The sequence below is a fragment of the Bos indicus genome, chromosome 2 (assembly GCF_029378745.1).
Source record: "Bos indicus isolate NIAB-ARS_2022 breed Sahiwal x Tharparkar chromosome 2, NIAB-ARS_B.indTharparkar_mat_pri_1.0, whole genome shotgun sequence".
Classification (NCBI taxonomy): domain Eukaryota; kingdom Metazoa; phylum Chordata; class Mammalia; order Artiodactyla; family Bovidae; genus Bos; species Bos indicus.
In genome coordinates this window covers 103083272-103097507 of record NC_091761.1, presented here as the reverse complement: position 1 = coordinate 103097507, position 14236 = coordinate 103083272, and the positions used below count along the sequence as shown (strand labels likewise).

The 14236-nt window shown below is 38.8% G+C and overlaps 1 protein-coding gene across 1 annotated transcript in view; it reads left to right on the top strand.

Moving 5' to 3' along the window:
- ABCA12 (ATP binding cassette subfamily A member 12) overlaps positions 1–14236 on the top strand; it is a 198224-nt gene that overhangs the window by 54553 nt on the left and 129435 nt on the right. Inside the window, exon 3 of the mRNA XM_070771765.1 lies at positions 7340–7493. Within this exon, the coding sequence (XP_070627866.1) occupies positions 7340–7493 (154 nt within the window). The remainder of the gene's footprint in view (positions 1–7339; positions 7494–14236) is intronic.

Here is a 14236-nt window from a genome sequence, read left to right as displayed (position 1 = left end):
CAGCACAGAAATGAGAGACCAGGCAGAACAGCAGAGCCCTAGCCACTGTGTGTGAATTAGACAAATGTTGCAATAACAGTGAGCATTGGTAACTCATGATTCTGTGTGGCCTTTCCTTCCTCAGCGTTCATAGGACTTTACACAAGCTGTATCCAATTAATCTCCCTTGTGCCCCATGAGGTGGCAAGGCCCATTATCCTCAATTTGGTGGATGTGAAAATAGAAACATAGATTAATTTACCCTGGGAATTCAATGAATCAACAGCAAAACCAGAGGTGGTACCTGTTCTTCAAAGTTTCAGTCTGTTCATTCCAAGATGTACTGAAACTTAACTGAACAAAATATTTTTTTCATTATTGTCCTATGTCATATAGTTCTAGATCCATCCCTGGCCTCTTGTTTTTCATGTGACCTTGAGTAAAATTGTTTGGTCTCTCTGAGGTTATCTGTGAAATGGGTGTACACTTGACTTACCTATCTTATAGAGCTGTCATGGGGTTCACATGAAATGCTGCTGCTGCTAAGTCACTTCAGTCATATCCAACTCTGTGCGACCCCATAGACGGAAGCCCACCAGGCTCCCCCATCCCTGGGATTCTCCAGGCAAGAACACTGGAGTGGGTTGCCATTTCCTTCTCCAATGCATGAAAGTGAAAAGTGAAAGTGAAGTCGCTCAGTCGTGTCCGACCCTCAGCGACCCCATGGACTGCAGCCTTGCAGCCTCCTCCATCCCTGGGATTTTCCAGGCAAGAGTACTGGAGTGGGGTGCCATCACATGAAATGATAGCTGTTTAATTCTGTCAAAATGTGAATCTTTTTTTTAACCCAATATTTTACTATGTATTTTCAATTATATTTTATTCACAGTATTTTTGACATTTCAGGAAAACAAATGACTTCTATATGCAGTTTATATACTAAAACCATGATGAGCTTTGAAATCAGACACTAATTTGCTTTCTTTCTAACACACAAACACACTCATACACAAATACAAATAACCCAGAGTTACATTTTAAAATGTTTAAATGAAAGAAAATTTAATAGAAGAATGAACCTTACTTAGAACCTCCTCAGTGCCAGCCACACAGTATCTGTTCAGTAAACATTTATTTAATAGATGATGGATGAATTCACTTTGTGGATAATAAACTGAGCAGTTGGTGTTAGAGATGTCAATGTGTACTAGCTAGATTTCTGTAGAAACCAAGAACTAAATGGCCTGTAACAATAAATGTTATTGATTTCATTAATCAATATCAGTCTATCTACTTTTATAAGATACATGAATATAATGCAATATTATCCTTTGTACTTATCCACTGAGCTTACTGTTAATATATCCATTGTTATCCTCTGAACTTACTATACTTGGTGATAAAATTGGAAACTTTGCCTTACAAATAACAAGGATGTATATTATGCTAAAATTCTAAATCATTCTGTCTTACTGTGACCCTCAGGGACTCATCTATTCATTGATTCATTTATTAATATAATTAATAATTGCTTACAATGTGCCAAGCATTGTGCTGAGAAATATGTTAGAACTTTTCTTTCTTTCACATAGCTTATTCTTTAGTCTTTCAAAAGGGCAGTTTTATTGAGCTGATGGCTCTGAAGATTCTCAGTCCTATCAGTATTTAACCCCAAGCTAAGACCTCTACGGCTTCCCTGGTGGCTCAGCGGTAAAGACCTGCCTGCAATGCAGGAGATGTCAGCAGACATGGGTTCAATCCTTGGGTCAGGAAGATCCCCTGGAGGAGATGGCAATCCACTCCAGTATTCTTGCCTGGGGAATTCCATGGACAAAGGAGGCTGGTGGGCCAGAGTCCATGGGGTCCCAAAGAGTCGGACACAATTGAAGTGACTTAGCGTGTATGTATGCAAGGTCTCTCTGGACCGTGAAGGTAAAATAAATAAAAGCAGTTTTTCAGAGGGAATGAAGTCAGAAAGATCCGTTCTATTTGATTTTACCTTGTGGTGGGCAGGGGAACAGGATCAGGACAAGCTGATCCTCTAAGTGGAAGGTGTGTGGGAAGGAGAACAAGGGCAGTCCTGTAGTGCCTGACAATTTGAAATGTCAGGTTTTATGTCGTTCATAATTTTCAATATGTCTTTTACAATGCAATTGAGAATAAAACTTTCTCAAAAACTAGAAGAAGAAAAGGACTTACTTAAATAAATTATTACACCTTTACTTCTGAGATTCATTTTCTTTCTCCTATTTGTTTAATTCATATCGGGTTATTGGATCATTTGTAGGTAATGTTTCTAGAAATGTTTGTCCTATTTCGTGTACTTGTCATGGTGACAGATTGTTGCTATGATGTTTCACAAGGCAACTTCTCATTTGCCTGCTTAGAAGGACTGATACTTTTTCTACAAATGTGACCCTGTATCCAAAAAGGTAAGAAAAACATAACCCCTCAAATGAATAACTCCATATTTTTAAAAGCCAGGATTTTATTCCAAAATTTATCATTCACCTCTCCGCTAGGGTAAAGAACAAATTCCTTTCACCTGAAAACACAAAAAAATCACCTAGGTTGGGTTCTGAACTGCTTTGAGAAAAACACAAAGAAACACAGTGGAAGTTCTCCGATTCTACCATTATTATAATATTTACAAATGTCACCAAGGCAGCCTGCAGAATGCTTTCTGAGCCTAATGATGTCAAATGGAAGCAGCTTCATTACCAAAAAGGCTGTGACATTTCTTTCTCTAAAAATACAATAAGTAGAAAATAGTACTTCTATAGATAGTGCCAGTGAGCAACAAGCTCCTGAATGTATTATGGAAGTGGGCAAAAATCCTTCTGTAGTGATGAGAAAGAAAAAAACGGAATAAGAGAAGATGTTGGGAAAAATACATTTGTGGCTGTATCAGTGATAAAGAGATAGAGGGCTAGGTGAGAGAAAGGGCAGTAGCAGGAGGAGGAGAGAAAAGAAGACATGGAAACAAGAAGGCGGTGTGTGGAAAGGAAAGACAGAAGACTGAGAAATAGAGAAAAGGGAATAGTAAATAGATTAGTTGAGATAAGGGAAGAGGAAAAGAACGAGTGAGGATGAGTGCAAGCAAGAAATGAACGAGGGACTTCCCCGGTGGTCCAGTGATTAAGAATCTACCTTCCAATGCAGGGGATGCAGGTTTGATCCCATTCAAAAAACTAAAATCATGGCATCTGACCCATGGCAAATAGGTGGGGAAAAAATAGAAACAGTAACAGAGTTTATTTTCTTGGGCAACAAAATCACTGCCGATGGTGACTGCAGCCATTGAAATTAAAAGACACTTGCTCCTTGGAAGAAAAGCTATGACAAACTTAAATAGTGTATGCAAAAGCAAAGACATCACTTTGCCAACAAATGCCCATATAGTCAAAGCTATGGGGTTTCCAGTGTCATGTATGGATGTGAGAGTTGGACCATAAAGAAGGCTGAGCACTGAAGAATTGATGCCTTTGAACTGTGGTGCTAGAGAAGACTCTTGAGAGTCCCTTGGACTGCAAGGAGATCAAACCAGTCAACCCTAAAGGAAATTAACCCTGAATAGTCATTGAAAGGACTGATGCTGAAGCTGAAGCTAGCTCCAATACTTTGGCAACCTGATGCGAGGAGCTGACTCATTTGAAAAGACCCTGATGCTGAGAAAGACTGAGGACACGAGGAGAAGGAGGTGACAGAAGATGAGCTGGTTGGGTAGCATCATTGACTCAGTGGACACGAGTTTAAGGAAACCCTGGAAGGTAATGAAGGACAAGGAATTCTTGCATGCTGCAGGCCGTGGGTCGAGAAGAGTCAGACACGACTGAGTGACTGAACAACAGGGAACTAGTATCCCACATGCTGCGGACAACTAAGGCCATGCATGACAACTAGAGAGTCAAATAATGCCTATTTCATTCTTAAAACAATGACAACTAAATTTGATTTAGTTAAAAGCTTAGTTAACTGGTAGTTTACTACTAAAAATGTTTGCTTTGCATCCATTCCCTGTAATAACATTTCATGGCTACATGGTATACAATAGGTGCTTAATAAATCAGTGTTATTGTTGTTGCCACAGACGCTCTTATTTTAATGAGTATATGGTTCTTGTTAAAAGGTGATGGTAAAATACGTAATTCTGGCAGTTCACGTTCTGCACAACACTGTGTTAACTTAACTTTGTACACACGTCAGCCAGTTCCTCTTTTCCTTGAACCCATTGTAACAGGTTAAACATCAATTATCAAAAAACTGCAAAATGTTGACTGTCTATACTTTTTGAACACAATAGGGTCTTGTTTCTGAAGAGATTCCTTAATGAATTTTCCTATAAAATAGGCATATCTATTATTAATCACATCAAGGAATGTTGTAGGTTTAAATTCTTTCAAATTTTTATTTAATAATTTACAAACTGTAATTAGTTCCAGAATAAGTAACACTGGCTGTAATATTCCACCTCTTCCTAGATCTTCTTCCCCTGACATCTTTTCCCTTCTTTTCCTCTATTCCTCTATTCTTACGGCGGAACTCCCATTGTGTTCAGCACTAGGTCAGTCACACCATCTGCTTGATGAGTGCTTTAGGGGAGAGGGGTCATCTGCAGCCCTTCTATCTGCCTTCCATTCTGATGACTCCCTGCACGTGCTTGAGATGGACTAGGAATAACCCCATACCCCAAATGAGCAGTTCCAGGTGGCATCTGTATAACAGGGTGACTTACCATTCATGGTGAAACTCCACTGAGAACTGTAGAGGTGTGTATGGCAGAATGTTGTGACAGAGTGATGTGAACTGATAACAGGCAGTTTGCTGCTCTTGAGCTTATTCAGGGAATTGTGCTACGATGAAAACACTGAAGGTTCACTCAAGTTATCACTTGTTTAATGTTAGGGAAGACACGGGTCTTTCTGGTGTCAGAAAAAGAAGCTTCTTAGAAGGTAATAATGAGTAGTCTGGTGGATTTCTTTCCAATTTTGTTTGAATTTTCTTTTTTTTTTTCCAGTTTTTTTTTTTAAATTTAATTTTATTTTTAAACTTTACATAATTGTATTAGTTTTGCCAAATATCAAAATGAATCCATCACAGGTATACATGTGCTCCCCATCCTGAACCCTCCTCCCTCCTCCCTCCCCATACCATCCCTCTGGGTCGTCCCAGTGCACTAGCCCCAAGCATCCAGGATCGTGCATCGAACCTGGACTGGCATCTCGTTTCATACATGATATTTTACATGTTTCAATGCCATTCTCCCAAATCTTCCCACCCTCTCCCTCTCCCACAGAGTCCATAAGACTGTTCCATACATCAGCGTCACTTTTGCTGTCTCGTACACAGGGTAACTTTAATCCATACTGGTGTTTTTGTGTTAGTTTTTCCTGTGGTTGCTGTAACAAATTACCACAAACTTTGTGACTTAGAAAAAGCACTAACTTATTAAGTTACCTTTCTAGAGTTCAGAAGTCCAGGATTTATTTAGTCTTTGTGAGTTAAAGGTGTTGGCAGGGCTGCATTCTTTCTGGAGGCTCTAGGAGGATCTGTTTTCTGGCTTCTAGAGGGAGAAGGCAATGGCACCCCACTCCAGTACTCTTGCCTGGAAAATCCTATGGATGGAGGAGCCTGGTAGGCTGTGGTCCATGGGGTCGTGAAAAGTCGGACACGATTGAGCGACTTCACTTTCACTTTTCACTTTCATGCATTGGAGAAGGAAATGGCAATCCACTCCAGTTATTCTTGGCCTGGAGACTCCCAGGGACGGTGGAGCCTGGTGGACTGCCGTCTATGGGATCGCACAGAGTCAGACACGATTGAAGCGACTTAGCAGCAACAGCAGAGGTTGCCCACTTTCCTTGGCTTTTGGCTCTTTCCTCCACGTCCAAAGTCTACAGTATTGCATCTTTCAGTCTCTCCATTTTGTTTCCTCTTATTTCCTGGCCAATTTTCCTACTTCCTCTTACTTTTTATTTTCAATTTTTAAAAAAATATCTGTATTTAAGTTACTTAAATTTCTACTTATTATTCTTTTTATTAATAATGCATACTTAGCCTCATTGCTCTTACAATTTTTTCTTTTTTTAAAAAAATTCTTTATGTTTATAATGAAAACATCTGTACTGCCACTCATTTTAATAGGTTCATGAGAACTTAAGGTTTCGCTTTTCAGTCTTTGGTCAAAATTATCCTCATGGTTTCTAAGGTTTTTTGAAAATTCATTGTTATCTGTATTCCCCAAAGGGAGGAAGCCAGTGTTTTAGTACCTAACCTAATTTTGTGAAAAGATTTGTAATTCACAGCTTGCATATTGTCTTAATTCGTGTATGCTATCATCACATATTATAAAGCAAATGTTAAAGGTTACAAAACCGGTTAACTGCTACAATAATTGTGTTTTTAATATTAGGGAATATCTGCATATTCATTCATATCATTATTATTGGTTTTTAAATAGGAAGAAAATATTGCGTGTATAGGATAATTTTAAATTTTGAGGACATCAAAAATATTTCCTGCATCTGGAAGATTGGCTTCATTTATAATGCCTTTGATTACAAAAGAAGATATGTATATTGTAGGAAAAAATAGTTAATATATAATCAAATGAAAGTAAACAAAGTCATGTGAAATATACCACTAAGGAAAAGAAATTCCTCCAATTCAAAAGAAATGATACGAATGAACTTATTTACAAAATAAAAACCAACTCACAGACTTAGAGAATGAACTTTTTATTTTTATTATTAAAACTTATTTATTGTTTATTTGACCTTGCCACCTGACATGTGGGAATCTTAGTTTCCTGACCAAGGATCAAACCCACTCCCCTTGTAGTGGAAGCAGAGTCTTAATCACTGGACCGCCAGGGAAGCCCTGCTCCAGATTTTTTAATAGACTACATATATTTATATATTTTTGAAAAAATTATGGCTATTCTGGTCATACGGTTTTCTGATCTACTCTTTTAAATTAACAATGTATTATAAATATCTGTATTACTTGACATTTTTTTAAAATTTTATTTTATTTTTAAACTTTACATAATTGTATTAGTTTTGCCAAATATCAAAATGAATCCGCCACAGGTGGTTGCATTGTATTTTATTATATGGATAATATAATATGGATTTATTGTTAACACTCTGGCAAACATTCTTGCAGCTAGTTCCTTAGAATAAATCTCAGGAAGAAAAATTTGTGGGGCAACAAGCATTTTAAAGTCTTTTGATCCATAGGGGACCCAAACAGTCATAATCCAGAAGATAATTTCACAGAATGGTTACTGCACTTCTTTCCCTTCCCAAGGAAACATCATAGTGATTTAATTACTGTTTACTTTTTTTTTGACTTTCAGGTTACCTTGCACCTCGAAACCTTCCTAGTACTGGATTCTTCCCGTTCCTGCAAACCCTACTCTGTGACACAGACTCTAAATGCAAAGACACACCCTATGGACCACAAGATCTGCTTCGTAGGAAAGGAATTAACAGAGCACTGTTTAAAGACAGGTAGGGGCATTTCCCAAGTGTATTCAGTTGCTTTGAGAGATCAAGTCTTGTTTCCTTATGAAATATATGGGAAGCCATCCTAGGTTAGATATACAATTTTATTTTCTATATCTACAAATGTGATGATCTAAATATGAAAGAACAAAGTGGTTGCAAACTGGAATTACCATGTTTATGTGGAATTAGGTATAATCTACTTTGGATGAATTACTCAGTTTTTGCTTATGCTTCCTTAAGGGATAAGAGAGGGAAAGACAAATTGGGAGACTGGAACAAACATATACACACTACTATATATAAAATAGATAGCTATAAGAACCTGCTGTATAGAACAGGGAACTCTACTCAATACTCTGTAATGGCCTATATGGGAAAAGAGTCTTTGAAAAAGGTGATTATATGTATATACATCTGTACACCTTTGCTGTACACCTGAAACTAACACAGCATTATAAATCAACTACTGTGGTAGTTTAGCTGCTAAGTTGTGTCCAACTCTGGTGACCCCATGGACCATAAGCCCATTAGGCTCCTCTGTCCATGGAATTTTCCAGGCAAGAATACTGGAGTGGGTTGCCATTTCCTTCTTCAAGGGATCTTCTGGACCCATGGATCCAACCCAGGTCTCCTGCATCACAGACTGATTCTTTACCAACTGAGCTATCAGAGAAGCCCCCAAAAATTGACTATAAAAAAAATCAACTATACTCCAATTGAAAAAAAATACTGGATAGTCAAGGCAGTCATTCTTAACTTCCCTCAGAGATTCTCCATCCTACTTCAAATTGTCAGTGCATTGCCTAAGACTCGATCACAAACATAAGATATAGGACAAGGTCAGGGATATTATCTTCTATGTGGTACTACTAGATATAACAGAAACTAGGAAATGCAAATAAGGAAATTAGGGATCTAGAAATCAAAGTAATAAAGTTGGAAGTATACTTAATTTAAGAACCACCTTTAAATGAGGTTAATGTGTCCTATTTTATGGTATGAGAAGCTGAAGAATAAAGATAGGGAATCTAGACCATTTGCAACCTCAGTTTTCCATCCTGAGATTTTAAATCTAGTAGGAGTCAAGAGCCTAACCATTTGTAGAAATAATAACATTGTAATCTGAATCAACCATGAGATTATTTTGGTAGAGAATTTTTTGTGTGTTTCTCAAGAAAAGATGATATTTATCTTCATCAGAGATATTTGGTCCCTCAAATTTTCATTTAAATTCATTGGCATGTAGCACCATTTCTCCTTCAATATTATCATCATGATTTTGATTATTAGTTAGAATGGGTAATACTTTGAGAGAGTAAGTAACTGCAAGCTATTTAACATAAAATATCAACACGTCAAGAATTATCTTTGGAAATGATTTGAGATACAATGTAATTGTTGGGTTGCTGGTTCACACCGGTTTTTATTGTGTCAATAAGTTATTTGGTCTTTATGCATAAAATGCTCTGATGTTCACTGATTTATTTATCAATATATTCAAGAAATAGTGGCTGAGAAGTTTCTGTGTGCCAGGCATCATTCTAGGCACTGTAATACAGAGATGAACTAAACAAATTCTCTACCCTTTTGTTACTTGTATTCTAATGGAAAAGCAAAAAAGCAGTCAAATGAATAAATAGCATGCTGCTGCTGCTGCTAAGTCGCTTCAGTCGTGTCCAACTCTGTGTGACCCCGTAGACAGCAGCCCACCAGGCTCCTGAGTCCATGGGATTCTCCAGGCAAGAGTACTGGAGTGGGTTGCCATTGCCCATAATCACCAATAATAGTAAATGTTCCGGCAAGAAAATAGAGCAAATTAAGAGGCAGAAACTGAGAGGTGAGAATTAAATAGGAAAATAGGATAGCAAAAGAAGGGCCTCTGTTGGAAGGTGACATCCGAGTGGAGACCAACAAGGACCGGGAGAAGCCAGCACCAGCATATGAACATTTAGAAGAGAAAGTCCCAGGCAGAGAAGCAGTCAGTGATCCTGAAATGGGGACACACTTGATCATTTAGAGGAATAGAAACTTGCCTAATATGGATAGAACATAGTGCAGGATGATGAAAGGGGTAAGGGATTTGTTGAAAAAAATGAAAAACCCCAGAGAAAGAGCACGAAGCATCAAACAGGTAAGGAAACAAAAGGAATTTGCCTACTGTTTTTAGTATGATGAGAAGCCATTGGAAATTTTTAAACAGGGAAATGGCATGACATATTGTCTGTGAGACTAATGTTCTAAGCATATGCAAGCATTACCTCAACTAGCAACTAGTTGTGTATCTCTGCAAGGGTACCAAAAGATGACTAGAGGTATTGTCCCCTGGGTACTCAGTGTAGAGATAAAGTGAATGAATGCTTTATTCATTCAACTAGTTCGCAGTCTCTGTGTCCCTGTGTGAGTGATGAGTTAGGCATGATTTATGCCTGTGTTCTCGCAGGAGAAAAGTGGAAGTGTTAGTTGCTCAGTCGTGTCTGACTCTTTGCAACCCCATGGACTATAGCCCATCAGGCCCCTCTGTTCATGGGATTCTCCAGGCAAGAATACTGGAGTGGGTTGCCATTCCCTTCTTTCCGACCCAGGGATCCAGCACAGGCCTCCTGCACTGTAGATGGATTCTTTACCATCTGGGCTAGCAGGAGAAGGTAAATGTTAAATGAGTGATAATAGGAGATAGTGCAAAAAAAGAATGCCAGGAGGAAATTGAAGCAAGACATCCTCCATATTTAAAGTAGAAAGAGAGCTTTCAGCTGATGTAATCAGGTAAACCTTCATGGAGAGATTGTACCTCAGATGGACATTTTGTGAACCAAGTGTTAGAGAAGATATGAGGGAAACTAATGTTCATATTTACAAACTGGTGCTCTCTTCTTTGTATCTTTTTTTTTTCTCATGAAGAACTAAGTAACAACAAGGAGAATAATTATCAATATTTAATAAGTCTATAGAGTGTTCTTGCCTGTAAAATCCCAGGGACAGGGGAGCCTGGTGGCTGCCGTCTATGGGGTCACACAGAGTCGGACACGACTGAAGTGACTTAGCATAGCATAGCATATGCATATTCAGTTCAGTTCAGTTCAGTTCAGTCGCTCAGTTGTGTCCGACTCTTTGTGACCCCATGAATCTCAGCACCCCAGGCCTCCCTGTCCGTCACCAACTCCCAGAGTTCACTCAGACTCACATCCATCGAGTCAGTGATGCCATCCAGCCATCTCATCCTCTGTCATCCCCTTCTCCTCCTGCCCCCAATCCCTCCCAGCATCAGAGTCTTTTCCAATGAGTCAACTCTTCGCATGAGGTGGCCAAAGTACTGGAGTTTCAGCTTCAGCATCATTCCCTCCAAAGAAATCCCAGGGCTGATCTCCTTCAGAATGGACTGGTTGGATCTATACATATTACCACCCCCAAAAAAGTATTTTTCTGTGTATTTCTATGTATATGGTCCTTAGTAACATAATAGAGGACCAAATTCATGGAGCCCCCTGAGATGAAGCACTGAGTTGATTTTAGAACTACGATTAAAGTCCAAGTTTATTTTTAGCCTCTGTTGGTTATTCTCTAGATAGCTGATCATGTCTCTTTTTTTCACTTTTATTCTAATTTTCAGGTATTATATTGAGCTCAAGCTGTATATTGCTGTATATTCAGTATTTTCTCTAAACTACCAACTAATTGGAGCTTAATTTGGAAATTACATGCACTAATAAAATTGCATTAATGATATCTTCCACCATGCTATTAATTTTTATGTATTATATAGTCATACAATGAAACTGGGACGTGGTTACTAGGTAAGCCGTCCATACTGGGTAGGTCCTTTCACTAAAGTGCTTCCCTTTGGTGAAGAAAGATTCACTAGCATAGCCACATTAAGAAACAAAACAGTCTTCCTTTTCTGTTTTCTAAGTGAGGGGAAAAAAGGCTATCTTCGGCCTTCTCAAAGGAGGCCCACCATGTTTATTTTAATAGAATGCTCTTCTGAAAGACAGGATCATACTGAGGTCACTACTTGCTGGCCAGTTGCCAGGTGTTTTGATGCATTTTTGCATTAGCACCAGTCTTCTGTTATTAAATTCATACTTCTTAAGCATTAGCTTCGGGATGAGGTGGTTTAAAAAAAATTCAACCATCAACTCAGCATCAACTGTAACTAGCTGTCTGAAAGAAGAGATGATTATGTTTATTGTTTTCTTGCTCTTTTGCACAAGGGATGACCCAACATTATGGGACTTACCCTTATGGTCCTTCCTCCCTGCACTGCCTTGAAGAATACATCAGAACAGTGGGGGCTCTTGACTGTGCTGTTGCTCACACAGCTGGCAAATGGCAAAGATCATCTTGCAGAGCTCACGGGGTCATTATTTGGAGAAACAATTCAGCCTTCCTGCAGCTCCTGCTGGGGAATTGTCTTTATGGATTTACTCCTTGTCTCTGTCGTGTCGACACTCATCCATGACCCATGGTTTCCAAATTCATACCTTTGTTCATAGTATCGAATGGCTCTTATAGAACCTAAAACACAGCGAATCTGATCCTATTCAGAGGCATTTTTTTTAAAGTACCAAGGCTTTTGTTTAGTAGTGAAAAATATGGATGTGTTTAGAAACTAAAGATATTATTGGGAATCTGGGGTAACTGGAAATAGAACAGGTATGCATTTTCATTTGACTATGAACATGAAGTAAGATGTATTAGGTTTCATAACTGTATTAATTTCAGAGTAATGGATAACCATCTAGTAATCATTTTAGTGAGTATCTGTATAAAAATAAAGGTGAAAACATCATTTATCAAAAACAAAGTGGAAGGAAGTCTTTAACTGCCATGCAGGCAAAATTGCTAATTCATTGAGTTAGAATGCATTGAACGTGTACCATGTGCTGGAGACTATCCAAGTTACTGTGGATACAGATGACCTTACATGCTGGATTCCCATAAAAACTTAAAATCTGGTGAGAGAAAGACAGAAACTACTAAACAGGTAAATTAATCTGTCACATGGTAAATGTGATGACTGTTTCGTTCTCACTGTGCCTAAAACATTAGACAACAGATGGTGAATAGTTATATAGGCACTCTGAGACATTGTTTCTGTCTGAAGAATATATACCTTACTGTTGGATATTTTATTGGAGTGGAGAGAGGGTTGGGTGGGGAGATATCAGAAGAGTGCTCCAGAGACCTCTATGGGTGAGATCATGAAGGTCAGATAGGGTGGTAGTTACCAGACTAGAGGAAGGTGTATTTGAAATAGAAAAAGAAGGGCTTTCCTGGTGGCTCAGTGGTAAAAAATCTGCCTGCAAATGCAGGAGATGTGGATTCAATCCCTGGGTCGAGAAGCTCTCTTAGAGAAGTAAATGGCAACACACTCCAGTATCCTTGCCTGGAAAATCCCATGGACAGAGGACCCTGGTGGGCTACAGCCCAGGGGGTTGCAAAAGAGTTGGACACTACTTAGTGACTAAACGACAGCAACAACATAGAAAAAGAATCTCAGAACCTAAGAAAGAAATTAATGGTGATCCTTGTATAGTCAGTTTAGAGGAATAGGCAGACAGCTTTGCCACTGACTGTGATGGCAGAATTACAAATTCCTTTGTGATGTTGCCAGATTACTCTCCCTGTCAGGGCTAAGTAGAACATAGTATGTATAGGGTTATCTGAAAGCTACTGCAATGTTATCTCCTCCCCCATATTCTACATGCTTCTGATGTGCATCTGCCCCAAAGAAATTTCCTCATCTGCCCCACCATGGTGCCTCTGAAAACTTTTAGAAATGTATTAGCTCAGATATAACATCTCCAAAGTCCCTCCAAATAATATAAAAAGCCCTAGGACAGAGCAACATATTAAGGCATTTCTAAATCTTAACACCTTGACTGATCGTTGATTGGCAAGTGAGCCACCTGGAAGAGAGGTGCATGTTGAACGTGGGCATGCACATGGGCATGCAGGGATTATATCTGAATAGGGAAGACCCTGAAGGAATGAACACAAGGACGAAATTCAAGAAATTATGAAAAAGTTAAAATTTTCCTGTGAATGACTTCTGCTCGGGGGTAGTCAGGAAGGATGACTGTATAACCAAGGAGGCCTTAATGCCGTTATAACATCCTTATTTGTCCCTAAAGTTAGTAACGCCTGTCATGTGAAGCTGGAGTCAGAACTGGGCCTGGAGCATGTTTCACACCTTCTTTCCAGGTGTCACTGCATTACCTGTATAACTATATTTCAGGGGGAAAAGGGAAAATAGAATAAGTTTAACTAATCCTTAGAGACAAAAAAAAATGTCAGAATTTTCTTTTTAGGATTTGCCATATGTGTCTTTCCTAGAAGCAATTCCTTTCAAAGACAGAATTGCCATGGTGCACATGGATGCCACCCACACAGGCAGTCTTTCCCACTCACAGGAAATACAAAGACATTCAGTATAAGTGCATAAATCCTACAGCTATGATGATATCTATAAATGTGACATTTCCCAAAAGGAACTGTTGGTAGACATGTCTGAGAAGAAATAAAACTACTCAGCCTAGTTTCCCTCCCAATATCTTAAGTTTAACATTTTGAATCCAAGATGTTCCCCTTATTAATTCCCTTTTGAAGTAGAGCACTATAAATGTGGTAGAGTCAGAATCCACTTCTTCAGCATCTTAGCAGCAATGCTGTTAACCATCTCCCTGGTACTGGACATGTGAGCTGGGTCTGGTAAAAGTCAAAATGATGCCATGGGCCACTTGGAGATT